This window comes from Oncorhynchus masou, unplaced genomic scaffold (genome assembly GCF_036934945.1).
Source record: "Oncorhynchus masou masou isolate Uvic2021 unplaced genomic scaffold, UVic_Omas_1.1 unplaced_scaffold_12___fragment_4___debris, whole genome shotgun sequence".
Taxonomy (NCBI): domain Eukaryota; kingdom Metazoa; phylum Chordata; class Actinopteri; order Salmoniformes; family Salmonidae; genus Oncorhynchus; species Oncorhynchus masou.
The window spans coordinates 86,281-108,098 of record NW_027016555.1 but is presented as its reverse complement, the minus strand read 5'-3'; the positions used below and the strand labels follow the sequence as shown (position 1 = coordinate 108,098).

The window sequence follows — 21,818 nt, the reverse complement described above, 5'->3', positions numbered from 1 at the left end:
CCGGAGACCCTCAAGCCTCCTAAAGAAAACATAAAACCCGTCAACAAAAACCTGCTCCTCCAGCACATCCCGATCTAGCTTCCAGTACCCCTTACCAAAGAGGCAGACTGGCGACCCCACCTGCAGGAGCACCCCGTCGTGATCCGAAAAGAAAACAGGCAACAGCCGCCCAGACAACTTTCCCAAAGACCTGGGTACAAAAATATAATCGAGCCTCTGCTCAACCCCCCTGGAGTTACGCCATGTAGGACCGTCCATTTTCGGAGTAGTGTGCATACCACCATCTACCAGACCATGGCAAGCCATTAGCCTAGCAATGGCGCCTGCACTGTTATCCCCCCTCTTCCTAAATCTGTATTAAAATCCCCCCCTATCACTAATTTCCTATTTGTGACACACAGGGGTGTCAGACAGTCCACCATCTCCTTCCTGTCTGCCACCACCTGTGGCCCATACACCACCACTAATCTAAATTTACAATCCCTTATCGTGACATCCACCCCTATAACCCTCCCCTGCATTACCACAAATGAATCCTACACTTTTACCTCCCTGTGCCCACACAAAATTCCTACCCCGATGAGTGCACCCCCTACACCCCAAACCGACTCCCCCTTGTCCCACTCCCTCTTAAATCTACTAACATCCCCTCCATCCCTCAGGTGAACCTCCTGTAAAAAACAAAAATCAAAACCCACACCCTCCAAATAACTAAAAACCACCCTCCTCTTAACAATATCTCTTAAACCCCTTACATTTAAACTAACAAAAGTAAAATTAGACTCCATGAAAAAAATAAAACATGTAATACACACAAATTCTAAACTAAGACAGAAAAAAAAAACAGGAGACTCACCCGATGCTCCCCTGCTCCATATCTACCGGTGAGAACACCATCCGTAATCCCGACATCCCCCCCACTTCCTCCATCACACCATCCCAAGATGCAGGAATAGTGTTTGGCTTCGGGGTGCCCTGCACCCTGGGTCTACCCCCACAATCCTCCCCCTCCCCAGTGTTGCAGCTGGTTTGGAAAAAAATTGGGGAGGCTGAGTCCCCAAACAAAAAACTCCCCACCTCCTCCTGTACCCAGTCCTGAGTCTTGTTAGGTGTGTCCCCACCCAAATGAAGTTGAGAGTCTTGGGAAACCAGCAGCAACCCAGAGGTTTCTCCCACCCCCATCACTCTCTTGGCCATCCCCTCCCCCTCACTGTCGGCCAATCGCACCCTCCTCTTCATTCTCTTCTTTGGTGATGGCGGCAGTGGAGAGATATCACCACCCCCCCCCCCCGCCAGCTCCTCCACCATACCCCTCATCTCTTCCACCATGTCACTTTCCCCCCAGTCCACTTTCTCTTCCACCGTCTCCTTCTCCACCACTCCTCCCTCGCTTTCTTCTCTCTCATGCTCCTCCACTCGGTTGCCTTCTTCCACCGCTTTTCCTGGTTCTCCTACTCCCGTGCCTTCCGTTTCCTTCTCTCTTCCATCCGCCGCTTCTTGCTCCTCTTCCTTCCTTGTGGCCTTCCCCTCTGGACTTGTATTCTTGTCATGAGGCGTGTTTCCTTCCCCTCCTCTTCTTCCCCCATCCCCCGCTCCTGCTCCCCCCCCCCACCCCCAGCCGCAGACGCATATGACCTCTGGCGGGCCGGGCACCCCTGCCACAGGTGTGCTGACGAGCCACACCCATGGCATGTCTTAGGCTTGTCACAATCCCTCGCCTCGTGATCCTCAGATCCACAAAATCTGCATTTTCTCATGCTGCACGAGGCAAAAATGTGACCATAGGCCATACAGCGCCTGCAAAATGGGGGCTGACGTGCATAAAACAATGTCCCCCTGTCAGCCCCAAGGGAGAACATAGCAGGAGGATGGAGGTAGCCACCATGTCTCTTTGGGTCCTCCCTGAGGAGGGCCTGGAAACCTCTCCTCCCATTCCAAAACCCAAGGGAGTCTTTGAGGTGCCTAGCTGAGGAAACATTATCCATGTATCTCCCCAGAAAAGCCCTCACCTCTTCATCCTTAACGTAAGGTTTGTACATGTTAACAGTCACAACCCTAAAGTTATTCTTCGCCAGACTTGATATTTCGTAGTGGCACATCGGCCTCTCACCTCCCACTGCTCTTGCCCTTCTCAGGATATCATCATGTTTTTCTTCCGTATATAGCTCGACGTCGTATGCTCCCTCCAACGAGTTGCCTTGGAAACAAAACACGTCCTTCACCGTCAGCTTTAGAATCCCCATCAATATAATCCTTCCAAAAGATTCTCGTCCTAAAGGCTCCAACTCCTTTTCCTTCCAAGCAAAACGAATCGTGTAAGCCAGCCCAATCCCAGGGACCGACCGTGATGATGTATTTAGCACCATCTCCGCAAGGAGAATGGCGCTCGTACTCTTCTTCTTCCAATACAAAAAAAGAAAATCCAAAAGTGACCGAAACTGTCTGGTGAACACTACACAGAGACAGGAACAATCACCCACGAAATACAAAGCGAAACCCAGGCTACCTAAATACGGTTCCCAATCAGAGACAACGAGAATCACCTGACTCTCGTCCTCATCGACCTGGAACTGCATCAGGCCGATGCAGCGGTTCAGATCCCGCAACTTTACCCTATCCTCTGCTCTCTCGTGCATAAGGGTGGACAGGTCACCATTCAGACTTTCAATCATATCCCTGAAGGCGTCATTCTGCTGTTGGAGATGCAGACGTCGAGTCTCCAGCCGTGCAGTGGTGCTGTTGCTCTCCTCCAGGGATTTGCGCATCTCCAGGACCATGTCCTCCAGGGTATCCATGTCTTCCACGGAGCTCGTCAGGCTTCTCATCCGGTTCTTCAGGCCAATGTTTTCTTTACGCAGAGCTTCGTTCCTCTCCTCTGCTATCTCTTGGGCCAGCTCAGCGGCCGCGGCTTCTGTAGCGTACAGGTTCTTGGTGTATGTGAATTTGGCTGTCAGGACGCTCTTGTCGTGCACATCCGGCTCATGTGATGTGAACATTTCTGCCCCATCTACAGTGTCTCCCTGAGGGTGGCAAGAGTCCTTGTTATCATCGTGCCCATTAGTCAACTGCGACACCGTGTGAATGGAGTCATTCGGGGCGCAATCATCCCAGCCGGACTTTGATTTCAGCCATCTGCCCGGAGGTCGTGAGCGACCGACAGGTGTAATAATGAGCTGCCCACCCTCATCCTCCCACACGTCTCCGGTAGTCTCGTGGGTCCAGTCTGCCGGGACCTGGGAAAGTCTTGACGGGTCCAGGGAGGGTTCACCCACCTTTGGCCGCAGCTCATGACCCGAGGTCCTGTGATTGTCATTTTTGCGCTGCATCCTGGTCAGTATTTACTTCGTTTTCAGTATTCTGTGCAGTATCAGGATCTGTGTGATATCTGTAGTTGAGGATATTTCGGTAATACTGGTCAAGGTGCTTTAATAACCCTAGGTTCAGATGACAACTTGATTGTAAACCACATCACTTAGCATCATTTCAATTAGCATTCTACATTACCATGGCAACCCAGCAGCAGTTGATAGAACATTCCAAATTGCCATGGACATTTTGCATCACAATACCAGCCATATGTACCCATGAGTGTACCAGTCTAAATAAGCCTCTTCTCGGGATTCTATTTCTATGGTTATTACCGTAGAATTAAAACGATTCTTCGTTATATTTATATGGTTAAATAACTAACGGAATGCAGAAAGAGGCAAGGTCCAGTGGTGGAAAAAGTACTCAATTGTCAAACATGAATTAAAGTAAAGATACCTTAACAGAAAATGACTCAAGTAAAAGTGAAAGTCACTCAGTAAAATACTATTTGAGTAAAAGTATCTGGTTTGAAATGTACAGTGTTGTATAGTGGTGGGAAAATGACTCAATTGTCATACTTGAGTAAAAGTAAAAAAAGTACAAGTAAATGCTATACAAATCCCTTATATTATGCAAACTAGATGGCACAATTGTCTTGTTTTTTAATTTATTTCTGGATAGCCAGGGGCACACTCACCTCACTCAGACAACATTTCCAAACACCATATTTGTGCTTAGTGAGTCCGCAAGATCAGAGGCAGTAGGGATGACAAGGCATTATATTGATAGGTGCATGAATTGGATTATATTGCTGTCCTGCCTGAGCATTTGAAATGTAAGGAGTACTTTTGGGTGTCAGTGAAAATACATGGGAGTAAAAAAAAAAGTACATCATTTTCTTTAGGAATGTAGTGAAGTAAAAGTTCTCAAATATATAAGTAGTAAAGTACAGATACCCAAGAAAACTACTTAAGTAGTTCTTCAGGGTATTTTTACTTAACACCACTGGCAAATTAAATCATAATCAAATCACATTTTATTTGTCACATGTTTATGGGCCCTTTCTAACAATGCAGAGAAACATTTTTGAAAAATGAATAGAAAAATAACACAAGAAACAAGTACATAGTCAATGTGAAGGGGTACAAAGTAATTGAGGTAGATATGTACATATAGGTAGGGATAAAGTGACTAGGCAACAGGATACATACACTGCTGTTGCTGTTTTATGTCATGAGTCAAAAGAGTTAGTGCAGAAAGGGGAAATGCAGATATTCCTGGCTATTGGTTAACTATTTAACTAACTATTTAGCAGTCGTATAGCTTGGGGGTGGAAGCTGTTCAGGGTCCTGTTGGTTTCCAACTTGGCATGGTCATTATTTGTCAAGCAACTCTGTAAAGGCCACTGAACCTGTAGGCTATGACTTAATGATACATGTGTTTACTAACAGTCATGAAGACCTCATCAAGCTGTAGGTCTACCTCTACTAGCTGAAAACTATTTGCAATGAAATAAATGAAATTCATCTTTCCCAAAAAAATATTTTATTCAGTCAAAGATTTGTAATCTTAGGCACCATACCCAGAGCCCTACGAAGGCCCATACCTGAAGTGTAACATTACAGAAGTGCACATGTAACAACTGGAATATTAAATGATGGATTTTGAGAGATCATTCTGAGTGTAAACATATGTACACACTTGCAAATGGCATCCAATACCCAATTTACCACTAAACTCATGGTTTTCCCATTCATAATTTCAACAGTTAATCGTTGTTACTCTCCCTAAGGTATTTGGATCCCAGTATCTGCAACAGTGACATCCCTATTGAAAGGGGTTTTAAATGAGTTAGTACCCCTTTTTATTAACTAAAAATACTCTCCTAAATTAGTGGCTTCTGGAATTCATTCAATCCCACCATGTTCAAATGCACTGAGTGTGATTTCCAGGCTACAGAATGGACACAATTCAGTCTAAACAAAAGTAAATATTACCAATCTTTTCTCTGAGATGAAGCTTAGCTATCACCACTACGTTTGACAGGCTCAATTTGGTCATAACACACATAAAAACTAACAAACACAAACTGTACAAAAATAAAAACAATCGCAGCATAGTTTAAATACAGAGAAAATATGTACACAGTATAAAAAGTACAGCTACACTCCTTGAGAAGTTGGTCCAATTCCATGATTAAGTGGTAATGCCTTGAATGACAAATATCAAAATGCAAAATATACAACTCCCCAAAAGTTTGTCAGCAGTTTCCATACTGCAGCACCATGTCTGTTACTGGCTACACTTTAGCTACCTATTTTCCAGAGCTCATCTATGACATAACAAGTCTTCTCTGCACCGCGGGTCGTAGCATTAGCTCCTGGCTGTTTGGGGTACCTCTACAGCTTCAGGTACGTCTGCATTATTCAAAGTTAATGGACTACGAGAATGACCCTTCAAGATGAAAGGCTTTGGTGAAATTGTCTTTGGGAGGGTGAAAAGCCAGGGTTTCCCACTACTAAATATCACTACTAGGTGGGGCACAAAGTTCTCTAGATCCAGCCTCCAGGTCTGCAGGAATCAAACATTTCAGTTGAAGGCAATTGTCTTGGGCTGAGAGGGGTGACAGTGCTAGGCTGGGGTGCCAGGACACATAATGCTTCTGATTGAGGATCAATGTACCCTCCTCAAATCCTCAATACATGAAGGAGGTATGCAAAGCTGACCTTAGATCAGCCTCTCGAGCAGGACGGGCAACTCCAGTCCTCAGGGGCTGGATTGGTGTCACACTTTTGCCCCAGCTAACACACCAGACTCCAATAATCAACTAATTATGATCTTCCATTTAGAATGCAATTAGTTTAATCAGCGGTGTTTGCTTGGGATGGGGGGGAAGTGTGACACCAACCAGGCCCCGAGGACTGGAGTTGCCCATATCTGGTCTAGAGAAAACATTCATCCTTCTCCATACAGCCCTCAAACTCAACTCTGAACCTTGAAGCCAGTTCCACTGAATGTTGTCATCAGGGACTGATTTAAACGTGAGTCACCAGGTGTGTGCAATTAATGATCATGTAGAACAGAAAACCAGAAGGCTCCAGACCTCAGAGGGTAAGAGTTAAGTACCCCAGCTAACTACTCTCTCCGAGAGAGAGAGGATGTATTTGAAGGAGATGCACACAGATAAAAACTTGAACAAGGGGTCAAGGGACAGGGGAGAGGTGGATGAGAGGAAGCAGAGCTGAAAATCTTGAAGGAAACACAAATGACATCACCACAGTAAAAGGCTGTGTGTTGATTTGACAAGAACAAACAGTCAAATAATTCAGGAAGACAAAGAGAGAGCGTAGAGTGTGTTGCTTACTGCCAGGAGCATAGCCGCGGGAAGTAGTTTGGAGGTGTGTGTGCTGCAATATTTTGACTCACTGGGGAGATGATGCTGAAAAAAAATGCTTTGCCCGCAGTACAGGCAGCAAAATCTGTCCGCTAATACAGGACTAGTAAAGGCTCAGTGCACTACTTTTTCACAACAACAACAAAAAATATTCTGATTATTCAGTGGGTAATGCAGCACCCTCAGCACCTCTACTTCCCGTGGCTATGGCCAGGAGGAAGGAGACAGCGTTGTTTCCTGTAGCTCTCTATGACCAGGGTCAGGTCAGGGACCACTGCTGGAGAGATTGGGCTTTGCATCATATTACAGTCTTGGCAGCTCTGTAGCATTGGGCTGCTTTCAGTGGCTGGATTTATTTATGAGATGCAGATTTAATTGAAATGACGCCTTTCCTCAAGAATCTGCACCATCTTGCACACGCAAACACACATAGGCCTTCACACACTCACGCCAACACACTGTTGTGTGTGTGTGTGTGTGTGTGTGTGTGTGTGTGTGTGTGTGTGTGTGTGTGTGTGTGTGTGTGTGTGTGTGTGTGTGTGTGTGTGTGTGAGTGAGTGTGTGTGTATTTCTAATTGGTGATGTGTGTGTTTCTCTCTAGCTGCCCCACATGCCCCACATCAATGAGTGTCTGATGAAGAGGAGCCTGAAGACTACTGACCTGAGGGACATGACCCTGGGACAACTACAGGTTATAGTCAACGACCTGCACTCCCAGATAGAGAGTGAGAACCACACACACACACACTTTTTTTATCCTCGTGGGGACCTAAAATTGATTTCCAATTACAATCCTATTTTCCCTGACCCCTAAACCTAACCCTAACCTTAACCCCTAAACCTAACTTTGACCCTGATCTTAACCCCTAAACCTAACCCTAACTTGAACCCTAACCTTAACCACGAAAACTGAACTTTAACCCTAACCTTAACACCTAAACCTAACCCTAACCATTAACCGATATGCTTAAAATATAATTTGTCCTCGTGGGGACGTGGGAAATGTCCCCAAGAGGGAGAATTTTCCTTGTTTTACTCTCCTTGTGGGGACTTTTGGAGATTTCAGGTCCCCACGAGGATACACACACATGTGCACACGCACACAGTGTTAGTTAGGGTATCTTTCATATTGAAAGTCATTTCAGGCCATGTAAGTTGGATGCATGTGTGACGATACTAGTGAAAGATGAACAATACCTCACCTTACACAGAAGGCAAAAAAATCCCCCACAAAAATGTTGTTATAGAATCTTGTTTTTACTGGCATGGTTTAAAAATATGCTCCATTTGAAATCTGCATCTCATATGACTTGGGGCTGGATTCAACCCGTATCGCAGAAGTATCGCCGGAAGATCCGTGTTATAGCTTGTTTGAAATTATATATAAAGACAATGTTCCCGCATTTGTGGAAACTGCATTCACGGTAACCACTGTATATATCGGCTCAATCATAAATTACCTTTACATTTTAATGCAGATCTTCCGCGATACTTCGGCAATATGAATTGAATCCAGCACCCGTATGTTAGTGTTCTAATGGTGTTGGTTTTCTACCGTTGTTCTGATGTTTGTCTTCTCCAGGTCTGAATGAGGAGCTGGTGCAGCTGCAGCTGATCAGGGATGAACTGCACATGGAGCAGGATGCCATGCTGGAGGACCTGACCAGGTGGGGATGCTATCTAACATACACACACACACACACACACACACACACACACACACAGCCTCCTGGGCTATGACCGCAAACAGGCCAGGAATAATTGGGGGAACTCTGTCTTTGAGACAGACGTTTAGCAGTGTAATATTTGCATGATTTTCATACAGCAGCAGGTGATAAAGAGCAGTTTGTCTAATCATCATTTTGTTTTTACTCAGGCATGCTGAGAGCCAGCAGAAACACATGGCTGAGAAGACACCATCCAAATGAGACACCCCACCCAACCACGCCCCCTTCCCATCCCTTTACTCCACCCCTGCCCCACGTTGGTCCCCGTGCCCTGCCCCATGTCTCTCGCTGCACCCCTCTGCCTGCCCCTCTCTCCCTCTCCCATGGTGGCAGCAGCCAGAGGAAGGCCACCCTTTCATTTGCTTCTGTGGTTGTCCCAGCGCTAAAGACAGAGCATTTCCTGCTTCCTGGGAGAAGAGGAAACTGATTGTGTGTTGTCATGGATACTGTCCCCGGCTTCCTGTGCAGTGATCGGCCTTGCTTCGCTATTGTTTATTTTTAACTTTTTACATTCACCACTAAATTATAACTGTCAATACAAAATGGTGGAGAAAAAAAAATAATAGTGAGAAATTAGTAGAAAGTCAGTAAAAAAAAATGTAAGAAAAAAACATTGTATAAAACTATGAAGACTAATTTCAAACCATTTTAAGTTGGAAAGTAATTTTTAAGTATTTCAAAGTTGACCTCTTTTTATTCTGCACAAATGGTAGTTTTCAACTGAGAAATGTTTATTTGAAGGTGCTAAAAGAGCGTCAAGGTAACATGCCTGCCTTGTAGTGGAGTTATAGCTTTTGGTAATACGCTCACTCTGATCAGGTCTTCAACATTTTGTGAATGTTGATTTTCTGACACTTTAAATGAAATGAATAAATGTGTTAATATCATTTACATCCTATTGTATTCAGAATTTTTATTTGAGGGAAGAAATGTTTATGTACAGATATGTAAAATAAAAAATCAACTTTGTTTCATATGTTGTGGTTTGGTGTGCAGTCTGTTAAGAAATGTGGACAGAGATGGACATGTTGTTGTAAATATTATAAGTGGGGAACTACTGTATGTCCATATGGCAAAACACAGTACATTAACAGTACATTTATGACTATTTTATAATTATGTAATACTAGTACTGACAAGCCATTGCAGGATTTTGGAAATAATTGATACATTAATAACCATACGAACATCACTGCCACCTGGGAAAAGAAAAGCTGATCACTCCACTGAATCGTTTATTCAGAGGCAACAACAGTATGGAGTATGAAGGATGCATCATTTTTTATATTATAATATTTTTCCATAAACAGTCACCTTATTTTAAAGAGTAAAATGTTAAACCTTAGGCCTAAGCTTGTGCTGCACGTTATTGTGATTGTGGTTTTGAAAGGTCTCATATATCAATGGTCACAACCACAAGTATCATCCACTTCTGTGAAACTCTCCCCTGCAGATTGTCACACCATGGCCACTCTCTTTCTACAGGCCCAGTGAGAGTCAGTCTTTACAAGAAGAGAAGTATTTCTTAACTAAACAGGCCAATGGTAGACATTCAAAATGCCAGGGTTCAAATTGTGTGGGTGTGCAGGGGTCATGGGCAATCACATTACAATTTAGTCATTTAGCAGACTATCCTGAGTGACTTAACAGTACTGAGTGCATACATTTTTGTACTTGTCCGCCCCAATGCCACTGTCACAGGGGGATTTATGCCTGATTTCAGATGAAATCCTCAACCCTTTTATGGTCAACCATGTCACTTTGGCACCTTTTTTATCTCTTGAGATGGAAAAACATGTTTTTTATGAAATTGAACAAGTGCTCTTTTTGACAGAATATACAAATTAGCAGAACTCTTAAGTATTTTATTTTATTTTTACAAGTTACTTCTCAAAACGCACTGAATTGGTGGAAGGTCCACTTTATTCTGACCCCCTTGGGTCAATCAAACATTGAGAAAATTAAACCTTTTTCAAATGTACATTGTTTTTCATTCTTACGAAATGTATGTTCATGATGCACAATTAAAAGCATATAAAGCTTTGCAGAAACAACAACTGTGAATGTAGTTTAAGACAACCAGCCTTCTAAAGAAGAGGCTAAAGCCAACGCAGGCTAAAGGCTACTTACTACCCACAACATCACTAGGCCTATAGCAAAAACATTTAGAAAAAGCTTTCTAACATTAATATTGTGTCATCTGTCTATTTTGGACAATTACCAAAGGCTAGAGAAAATAAGCAGCAAAAGTGAAATATTGACATCGGAATGCACACGTCTCACGTAGTTTTCTGGCAATCGGTGCTGCAGGTATCGGGATAGAATTGGGCTATGCAGTGAGATGCTACCCACAACCAGTGGGAGAATGTGACTGTCAGTTATATGGTTTATTGCATTACTTTAACTATAATGTAAACATTAAAAAAATAGATATGTATTGTATCATTTTTTTCATTTCTAGACATTGGTTTTCTTGTGAGCCAACTCATGCAAATCGAAACGAGGGCATGTCTCATTGGCCTGGGTTGTAAAACCAACTCAGGAAATTACACACGACTGACGCGTCACTTTCATTTCGGTGGCGCTTGATCTAGTGCTGTATGTAGCTTCGTGTTTCTTCATGGCCAGGGAATTCCCTCTAGGAGCGCTGCATGGCTATATAATGATCAGATGAGGCAACGATGACAACACACCTATCAGTTTACACCGCACCTGAGTCAAAGATCTCGAAATCATGCTGCCAAACTTTTATTTATGTGAGTATTAATTTTATTTGTACCTAATTTCATTGTGATTTTTTGATAAACTAACCTTGTGAAATGATATGCCTCTAATTTGACATAGTCTTCCATTTTAATTTATTGATTTGAAATTGGAGTTAAATAATGACTATTTCCGGGGTGTTTTTATCATTGGTTTGTTTAGAGGATTATTGAGGTGATCCATTGGTTGGTGCTGACTGACATTGTGTCCTCCCTCCACACAGACCTTGCCAGCTGTGTGCTGCTGCTCGCCTTGTCCTGCCAAGTCTCTATGGGAACCCCAATGCCCATGCCGCGGAGTTTAGACTCTGAGAAATGCTCGCAGTGCGCTGACCTCTCCAGAGAGCTCGTCAAGAATGTTAAAAAGCTCCTGGACAACGTAAGTGACAGTTATAACGAATTCCTTTGAACGTTTAATTCAAATCTAATGTATCCCTCGTTCAGTCAGTCAGTCTGTCTGTATCTTTGATAGGCTTACAGTTTGTTCACACCGTTTGGGATTCATGTATCCACTTACTAATTGAATAATTTTCCCTTCATAGGAAAACCTGTTTGGGGGTTTGAACTGCTCGGAGCAGCGCGTGGAGGTGAACAGTAAGACCCAGACAGTCCTAGCCTGCGAACCCAACACGGTCATGGTAAGTCACACAACAGTCATTTTCTACATTCATATTACCACTATTAATTTAAAATATATATAAATTCTCGGCATTTTATGTAGTAATTTAAATCAATACCTCGGATTTACAGAATAGTGATATAAATCAGTCTATTGATGCATCATTGTGTTGTATTTCCTCAGAACACAAGCTGCTCTGGTCAACGGAACACCACATTCAGTGAGGTAACTATTGTGTTCTTACAATATTGCATAATTGTTTAGGGAATGCTATTTAAATCCACAGATATAAAAAAATAAATAGATCTTTAGACAGTCTATGGATTTAATAGTGACTGCATTTCACATAATTCACCCATTCTTACCTCACCCATTTCAACTGCTTCCTATATGTCTGATTGGCTGATCTCTGTCCATTTTTATGGTTTCTTCTGACAGAGTGAGTGTCTGAGGAACATCCGAATAGACCTAGAACATTATGCTGCCTCACTACAGGCTTACAAACAGGCCGACCTCAGCTCCACTGCCCAGGACACCCAGAACCTACTCAATATTTGTCCATCCACACAATGGGTGTCTTCCTCACAGGTAATTCGATTTTTCTATTTTATATTTTGTACAGAAAACATTCCTTCCTTCCCTGCATGTTTATTTTTCTTTTGATACAGTTTGCTAATGACAACAACCTCATGTAGACAATTGCAAAACTGTACACAAAAATGTGTTCCTCTGTGTTTGAGACCGTACAAATGTCACTGCTAATAGACATTCACAACTATGGACTTAAAGTTTGCATTTTTATAAAGTTAAGTTTTGTTTCCTTTTGCCCTGCAGGTTGCAGACCCTAAGCTGACTAGTGGTGACCCTGTGGAACAGAGGGTCCATCTGTGTAAGGTACTGAAGGGTTTCCACCTCCGGGTCATCACCATCAGCAGAGCCATGGGATACATCTCTGCTGGGGACCACAGGAAGTAAACCCTCATCTTCAACACCATCCCATTCCTCATCATCATCAACTATAACAAGTATTGACAATCATCTTCATCATCATCACCTACAACTGTAACAAGTTCATCATCAGAAACACGGATTGTTATCTTCTTCATCATCATCAACTACTTTGTCATCATAACTGCATCATCAACTATAACAAATATTGACAATCATCATCATCATCATCATCATTATCACCTACAACTGTACCAAGTTCATTATCAGCAACACTGATTGTTATCTTCATCATCAGACATCATCATCAACTACTTTGTCATCATAACTGTTGAATACTGCACCACACTGTGTATGAAAAGAGGAGTAAGACATAAGCTAGCTGAACTCTTTTTGGCTCAGTTAGTGCTGAATGACAGTAGGTTTAGTTCAAAGCTAATCAATGAACATCATGTTGGTCAAACTATTTATTTATTTATTCCTTTATTTAGGGACTGGGGTTTATTTATTTGATGAATGCAACATTATTTATTTGATGTATGAAATAAATGTATTTATTTAACAATATGTTATTGATGTTATTTATTTGAATATTTATAATAAAATATTTATTACAAGCTTACCAAGACTGATTGTGTTAATGTTAGTTATGTTGTATGTGTTGCTCTGTAGGGTTAAACATCCTACCCATGAATAGGCTAAATCCGTTGTTGTTTGTGGTACGAAATACAAAGCGAAACCCAGGCTACCTAAATACGGTTCCCAATCAGAGACAACGAGAATCACCTGACTCTGATTGAGAACCGCCTCAGGCAGCCAAACCTATGTAACACACACCCCTAATCAGCTACAATCCCAATAACCAAAAAAACCCACTAAAAATACAACAAACAATAAACCCATGTCACACCCTGGCCTGACCAACTAATTAACTAAAACACAAAATACTAAGACCAAGGCGTGACAGAACCCCCCCCTAAGGTGCGGACTCCCGAACGCACCTCAAAACCATAGGGAGGGTCCGGGTGGGCGTCTGTCCATGGTGGCGGTTCCGGCTCGGGACGTGGACCCCACTTATTAAATGTCATTGTTCCTCCCCTTCGCGTCCTGGGATGATCCACCCTCGCCGCCGACCATGGCCGAATAGTCCTCACCCAGAAACCTACTGAACAGAGGAGCAGCTCGTGACTGACGGGCAGCTCGGGACTGAGGCAGCTCGGGACTGAGGGGCAGCTCGGGACTGAGGGGCAGCCCGGGACTGAGGGGCAGCCCGGCACTGAGGGGCAGCCCGGCACTGAGGGGCAGCCCGGCACTGAGGGGCAGCCCGGCACTGAGGGGCAGCCCGGCACTGAGGGGCAGCCCGGCACTGAGAATAAGCCCAGTACTGAGATGAAGCCCAGCCAGGCAGTTGAATCCGGCAGATCCTGGCTGACTGGCGGATCCTGGCTGACTGGCGGATCCTGACTGACTGGCGGATCCTGGCTGACTGGCGGATCCTGGCCGACTGGCGGATCTGGAAGAGTCTGGTTGACTGGCAGATCTGGAAGAGTTTGGTTGACTGGCAGATCTGGAAGAGTCTGGCTGACTGGCAGAACTGGAAGAGTCTGGTTGACTGACAGATCTGGAAGAGTCTGGCTGAATAGCAGATCTGGAAGAGTCTGGCTGACTGGCAGATCTGGAAGAGTCTGGCTGACTGGTAGATCTGGAAGAGTCTGGCTGACTGGCAGATCTGGAAGAGTCTGGCTAACTGGCAGATCTGGAAGAGTCTGGTTGACTGGCAGATCTGGAAGAGTCTGGCTGACTGGCAGATCTGGAAGAGTCTGGCTGTCTGGCAGATCTGGAAGAGTCTGGCTGAATAGCAGATCTGGAAGAGTCTGGCTGACTGGCAGATCTGGAAGAGTCTGGCTGAATGGCAGATCTGGAAGAGTCTGGCTGACTGGCAGATCTGGAAGAGTCTGGCTGACTGGCAGATCTGGAAGAGTCTGGCTGACTGGTGGCTCTGGCTGCTCCATGCTAACTGGCGGCTCTGGCTGCTCCATGCAGATTGACAGCTCTGGCGGCTTCTTGCAGACTGACAGCTCTGACTGTTCCATGCAGATTAACAGCTTTGGCAGCTCCTTGCAGACTGGCAGCTCCTTGCAGACTGGCAGCTCCTTGCAGACTGGCAGCTCCTTGCAGACTGGCAGCTCCATGCAGACTGGCAACTCCATGCAGACTGGCAACTCCATACAGACTGGCAACTCCATGCAGACTGGCAACTCCATGCAGACTGGCAACTCTGGCTGCTCTAAGCAGACTGACAGCTCTGGCTGCCCCATGCAGACTGGCAGCTCTGGCTGCTCCATGCATACTGGCAGCTCTAGCTGCTCCATACAGGCAGGAGGCTCCGGCAGCGCTGTAGAGGAGGAAGGCTCTAGAACCGCTGAACAGGCGGGAGACTCCGACAGCGCAGGAGAGGGAGAAAGCGCTGGCTGCGCTGAACAGGCGAGGCGCACTGAAGCCCTGATACGTGGTGCTGGCACTGGTGGTATTGGGCCGAGGACACGCACAGGAAGCCTAGTGCGGGGAGCTGCTACCGGAGGGCTGGGGTGTGGAGGTGGTACTGGATAGAGGACAGGCACAGGAAGCCTGGTGCGGGGAGCTACCATCGGAGGACTGGTGTGTGAAGGTGGCACAAGATGGACTGGACCGTGAAGGTGTACTGGAGAGCCTGAGAGCAGGACTGGCACAGGACGTGCAAGACTAGGTAGGTACACAGGAGGCCTAGTGCGTGAGGCTGGCACATTTTTCACCAGCCGACTAACACGCACCTCAGGACTAGTATGGAGCGCTGACCCAGGTGCCATTAAATCCCCGACACGCTCCGTCGGCCGAATATTGTACCTAAAGCACCAAACTAGCAACTCCCTCATTACTTTCTCCTCCAATTTCCCCATTAACTCCTTCACAGTCTCTGCTTCGCTCACCTCCAACACCGATTCTGGTCTCCTCCTTGGCTCTTCACAATAAACAGGGAGAGTTGGCTCTGGTCTGTCTCCTGACTCAGCCACTCCCCCTCTGAGACCCCCCCCCCAAGAAATTTTTGGGGCTTCGCTCTGCGCCGCCGTGTCTTTTTTTTCGACTCCATTCTCCTATAGCCCTCTTCGCACTGCTCCAGCGAATCCCAGGCGGGCTCCGGCACTCTCTCTGGGTCGGCCGCCCACCTGTCTATTTCTTCCCACGTCGTAATATCCATACTGTACTCCTCTCTGGGCTGCTCCTGTTTCCATCCACGTCGCCGTGCTGCCTCCTCATACCAGCGCCTCTCCGCTTTAGCCGCTTCTAGTTCCTCCTTGGGGCGGCGATATTCACCAGGCTGAGCCCAGGGTCCTTCTCCTTCCAGTTCCTGTTTCCTCTTCGCCTGCTGCACCTTTGGGCGGCTACACTCCCGTGGTTTAGCCCAGGGTCCTCTCCCGTCAAGGATTTCCTCCCATGTCCAGAAATCCTTAATACGCGGCTCCTCTTTGGGCTGCTCCTGCCTGTTGACACGCTGCTCGGTCCGTGTGTGGAGGGTGATTCTGTAACGACGTTCTTCGTTTGTTGAAAGAGAGTCGGACCGAAATGCAGCGTGTTGGTTACTCATGTTTATTAGTGAAACAAGCAACGGAACTATACATGAAATAACTAATAAATACAAAACAACAAACAGAACGTGAAACCTATTACAGCCTATTTTTTAATTTTTTTTTAAATAAAAATTAATTTATTATCATCAATACCATTCATTCTTTACAACTCATAATTTACATACATACTCAAATAATGGTATTTTTAATTAAACTAATTAAATTAAACTAAACATAAACCCCAAACAAAACCACAGGGGAGCATCTTCCCTCCCCGTCACCCTACAAAATACCTTCCCCTATCTCCCTGTCCCTAATCTATCCTCTTACAAATCTAAATGACACCCAGCCCTAAACCCCCTTCCACCACTCCCGAGCAGCATGCTGCCCCCACTTCCTCTCCTCCCTCTTCATCCTCCCCCTCAAATCTCCTTCCACTCTCCTCACTATCCCTTCCACCCCCAATCTCTCCCTGTCTTCTCCATGTTCAGCCTTGCTTCCCACAGCCCCCGTTTAAAGAGACTAATGTGAAGCCAGAGCAGAAACCTGTCCCTATCCGTCCCTCTCGCTCTCCCTACACCCCTCTCTAAACTGGCCCACGTCAATACAAAATCCCCCTTTACCAAACCTAACAAAGACATGGCGCACAGTCTCCTCCCTGCCGCAAGAGGATCTTGGACAGGTGGGGGATTGCACTAAACTATACCGGTACAAGATGGAACGTACTGGCAAACACTTATGAAGGCTCAACCAATTCAGGTCCTTGAGCCTGTTGTCCAGACCCCTCACCTGCACTCCCTCCCAGACCACTTCTGAGATGCCTACTACAGGCGCCGGACTCTCTGCCTTTCTGACCTCCTCGTACAGGTGCCTATGATCTAAACCTACTCGGGCAACTTCAACCTCTGGGTGCGCACGCAGCCACTTGGCCACATGACCAAAGTGCCATGGCAGCTGTTCCGCCCGAGGACCCGTGTTAGACCACACCATTATGCTTCTCGCCTGATACGAGAAAAATACCCGCAGGAGGTAACCGGACGGGTGTATCACTGGCTGAGCAAGCTCCGTTAACAAGAAAGAAACAAAAATTGTGTCCAGCTTGAGGGGGAAATATGGTACCCCCCTACCTCCCTCCCCGATGGGACAGATCATGCGTGCCGTGGCGACCCACTCATACCTGCCATTCCACATAAACTGAAACACAAGCTTCACTAGAGGCCTTCTCAGACAAGCCGGCAATGGGTAGATGTATGCCAAATACAAAAGCGACGGCAACACATCCACCTTTAGGACCAGGACTTTGCCCATAAAAGACAAATACCTAGCTTTCCACATTGCTAGCTTCCTCTGTACCACTGCGATACGCATGTTCCAGTTTAGCGTCGCTGAGCCGGAGGTCTCAAAATGGACCCGAGAATCCTCAGGGCCCCCTCACAGAGAGATAACCCCCAGGCACATCCGTTCTACCGCGCCATCTTCCGAAAAACTTGACGGAAGACTTTGCATGGTTCAGAACTGCTCCCGACGCTCGAGTGAAATCCCCAAAGATGGCAAGGGACCTTGTCAGGCACGAGTCCTTGCACAACAACAAGGAAGTGTCGTCGGCGTACTGCGTCATCTTAACACGCAGTCCACCACTTCCAGGGATCAGCAGACCTTCCACCCCTGTGTCTGCCTTAATGGCAGCCCCCAGAGGCTCCATGTACAGAACGAAGAGGAGAGCCGAGAGTGGGCACCCCTGCCTGACCCCAGACGAGAGGTCAAAAACGTCACCCAAGTGACTATTTACACTAACTCGGCACCCCGCTCCGACATATAATGTACGAATCCATCCTATAAACTTCTCCCCAAATCCTAATCTACCTAACACTCTGAATAAAAAGGATCTATTCACGCGATCAAAGGCTTTCGCCTGATCTAGCGCCGCTACCATAAAAGGCAGTCCTCTATCTTCAACCCAAGCGATGGAGTCCCTGATTAACTGTAGGTTCCATCTAATAGAGCGGCCCTCTACCCCGCACGTCTGATCCTCATGAACGACGTAGGGAAGGGCTGTGCGTAACCGGTCTGCTAAAACCTTTGCAAGTAGCTTGTAATCTACACACAGCATGGTCAACGGCCGCCAGTTGCCAAGGTCAGTTACTTCCCCCTTCTTATATAAAAGTGACAGCACACCAACAGCCATTGATCCCCCGGGACCCCCGTCTCAAGGATGGCCTTCAAGACTTCGAGGACCACTGGTCCAAGTATACCCCAAAACTTGAGATAAAACTCAGCCGGCAGCCCATCCATCCCAGGCACCTTCCCTTTTCCCATCCTCCTAAGAGCGCTCTCAACCTCTTCTAGTGAAATCTGGGCCTCCATCACTTCTCTAATGTCCTCCGGCAACCGCCTGGACAAGTGTTCTAAAAACACATATCCCTGCTCTACATCTATTTCCCTTTCCTTAAATAAACCTTGGAAATGATCAGTTGTCACACTGACCATATCCTCTGGTTCTCTAACTATACTACCATTTTCTTCCCTAACACCATGCATTACCTTCCTACTCTGTCTTGCCCTAACCAACTTAAAGAACATAGCAGAACAAGTCTCATTATGTTCTAGAAAGCCGCTATGCGCACGCTCCAGGAAAGCTCGAGCCTTCCGCTCCTGCAACTCCCTGAGCTGCGCCTTTAGGGTTGAGGATCTCTCCCAGTCAAACGACCCGCCGATGTTGCCTGCCTCGTATTCAAGTTCAATTAACCTTTGGATACGATCCACCTCCCTCCTCTCCTCCCTTTTTTCCTCTTGCAATACCCTATTATAAAAGCCCTAATCCTCACCTTAACTAATTCCCACCACTCTAACACCCCTCGCACATGGACCGGAGACCCTCAAGCCTCCTAAAGAAAACATAAAACCCGTCAACAAAAACCTGCTCCTCCAGCACATCCGGATCTAGCTTCCAGTACCCCTTACCAAAGAGGCAGACTGGCGACCCCACCTGCAGGAGCACCCCGTCGTGATCCGAAAAGAAAACAGGCAACAGCCGCCCAGACAACTTTCCCAAAGACCTGGGTACAAAAATATAATCGAGCCTCCGCTCAACCCCCCTGGAGTTACGCCATGTAGGACCGTCCATTTTCGGAGTAGTGTGCATACCACCATCTACCAGACCATGGCTAGCCATTAGCCTGGCAATGGCGCCTGCACTGCTATCCCCCCTCTTCCTAAATCTGTATTAAAATCCCCCCCTATCACTAATTTCCTATTTGTGACACACAGGGGTGTCAGACAGTCCACCATCTCCTTCCTGTCTGCCACCACCTGTGGCCCATACACCACCACTAATCTAAATTTACAATCCCTTATCGTGACATCCACCCCTATAACCCTCCCCTGCATTACCACAAATGAATCCTCCACTTTTACCTCCCTGTGCCCACACAAAATTCCTACCCCGATGAGTGCACCCCCTACACCCCAAACCGACTCCCCCTTGTCCCACTCCCTCTTAAATCTACTAACATCCATCCCTCAGGTGAACCTCCTGTAAAAAACAAAAATCAAAACCCACACCCTCCAAATAACTAAAAACCACCCTCCTCTTAACAATATCTCTTAAACCCCTTACATTTAAACTAACAAAAGTAAAATTAGACTCCATGAAAAAAATAAAACATGTAATACACACAAATTCTAAACTAAGACAGAAAAAAAAAAACAGGAGACTCACCCGATGCTCCCCTGCTCCATATCTACCGGTGAGAACACCATCCGTAATCCCGACATCCCCCCCACTTCCTCCATCACACCATCCCAAGATGCAGGAATAGTGTTTGGCTTCGGGGTGCCCTGCACCCTGGGTCTACCCCCACAATCCTCCCCCTCCCCAGTGTTGCAGCTGGTTTGGAAAAAAATTGGGGAGGCTGAGTCCCCAAACAAAAAACTCCCCACCTCCTCCTGTACCCAGTCCTGAGTCTTGTTAGGTGTGTCCCCACCCAAATTAAGTTGAGAGTCTTGGGAAACCAGCAGCAACCCAGAGGTTTCTTCCACCCCCATCACTCTCTTGGCCATCCCCTCCCCCTCACTGTCGGCCAATCGCACCCTCCTCTTCATTCTCTTCTTTGGTGATGGCGGCAGTGGAGAGATATCACCACCCCCCCCCCCGCCAGCTCCTCCACCATACCCCTCATCTCTTCCACCATGTCACTTTCCCCCCAGTCCACTTTCTCTTCCACCGTCTCCTTCTCCACCACTCCTCCCTCGCTTTGTTCTCTCTCATGCTCCTCCACTCGGTTGCCTTCTTCCACCGCTTTTCCTGGTTCTCCTACTCCCGTGCCTTCCGTTTCCTTCTCTCTTCCATCCGCCGCTTCTTGCTCCTCTTCCTTCCTTGTGGCCTTCCCCTCTGGACTTGTATTCTTGTCATGAGGCGTGTTTCCTTCCCCTCCTCTTCTTCCCCCATCCCCCGCTCCTGCTCCCCCCCCCCCAGCCGCAGACGCATATGACCTCTGACGGGCCGGGCACCCCGACACAGGTGTGCTGACGAGCCACACCCATGGCATGTCTTAGGCTTGTCACAATCCTCGCCTCGTGATCCTCAGATCCACAAAATCTGCATTTTCTCATGCTGCACAAGGCAAAAATGTGACCATAGGCCATACAGCGCCTGCAAAATGGGGGCTGACGTGCATAAAACAATGTCCCCCTGTCAGCCCCAAGGAGAACATAGCAGGAGGATGGAGGTAGCCACCATGTCTCTTTGGGTCCTCCCTGAGGAGGGCCTGAAACCTCTCCTCCCATTCCAAAACCCAAGGGAGTCTTTGAGGTGCCTAGCTGAGGAAACATTATCCATGTATCTCCCCAGAAAAGCCCTCACCTCTTCATCCTTAACGTAAGGTTTGTACATGTTAACAGTTACAACCCTAAAGTTATTCTTCGCCAGACTTGATATTTCGTAGTGGCACATCGGCCTCTCACCTCCCACTGCTCTTGCCCTTCTCAGGATATCATCATGTTTTTCTTCTGTATATAGCGCGACGTCGTATGCTCCCTCCAACGAGTTGCCTTGGAAACAAAACACATCCTTCACCGTCAGCTTTAGAATCCCCATCAATATAATCCTTCCAAAAGATTCTCATCCTAAAGGCTCCAACTCCTTTTCCTTCCAAGCAAAACGAATCGTGTAAGCCAGCCCAATCCCAGGGACCGACCGTGATGATGTATTTAGCACCATCTCCGCAAGGAGAATGGCGCTCGTACTCTTCTTCTTCCAATACAAAAAAGAAAATCCAAAAGTGACGAAACTGTCTGGTGAACACTACACAGAGACAGGAACAATCACCCACGAAATACAAAGCGAAACCCAGGCTACCTAAATACGGTTCCCAATCAGAGACAATGAGAATCACCTGACTCTGATTGAGAACCGCCTCAGGCAGCCAAACCTATGTAACACACACCCCTAATCAG

The 21,818-nt window shown here is 46.4% G+C and overlaps 1 protein-coding gene across 1 annotated transcript; it reads left to right on the top strand.

Moving 5' to 3' along the window:
• The first annotated feature begins 11,164 nt into the window (after positions 1 to 11,164).
• Positions 11,165 to 13,272, top strand: LOC135538814 (uncharacterized). The gene is made up of 6 exons (XM_064964741.1): positions 11,165 to 11,186; positions 11,417 to 11,571; positions 11,735 to 11,830; positions 11,995 to 12,036; positions 12,250 to 12,399; positions 12,646 to 13,272. The coding sequence occupies exons 1-6, from the start codon at positions 11,165 to 11,167 to the stop codon at positions 12,784 to 12,786; spliced, it is 606 nt and encodes a 201-aa protein (XP_064820813.1). The 3' UTR covers positions 12,787 to 13,272.
• Positions 13,273 to 21,818: the final 8,546 nt, after the last annotated feature.

Excerpts from the sequence above, each read along its gene's own strand:
- LOC135538814 (XM_064964741.1), top strand. The coding sequence starts at position 11,165 with ATGCTGCCAAACTTTTATTTAT. Across the intron at positions 12,037-12,249 it reads GGAACACCACATTCAGTGAG|AGTGAGTGTCTGAGGAACAT; the intron begins GTAACTATTGTG and ends TTCTTCTGACAG. Across the intron at positions 12,400-12,645 it reads AATGGGTGTCTTCCTCACAG|GTTGCAGACCCTAAGCTGAC; the intron begins GTAATTCGATTT and ends TTTGCCCTGCAG.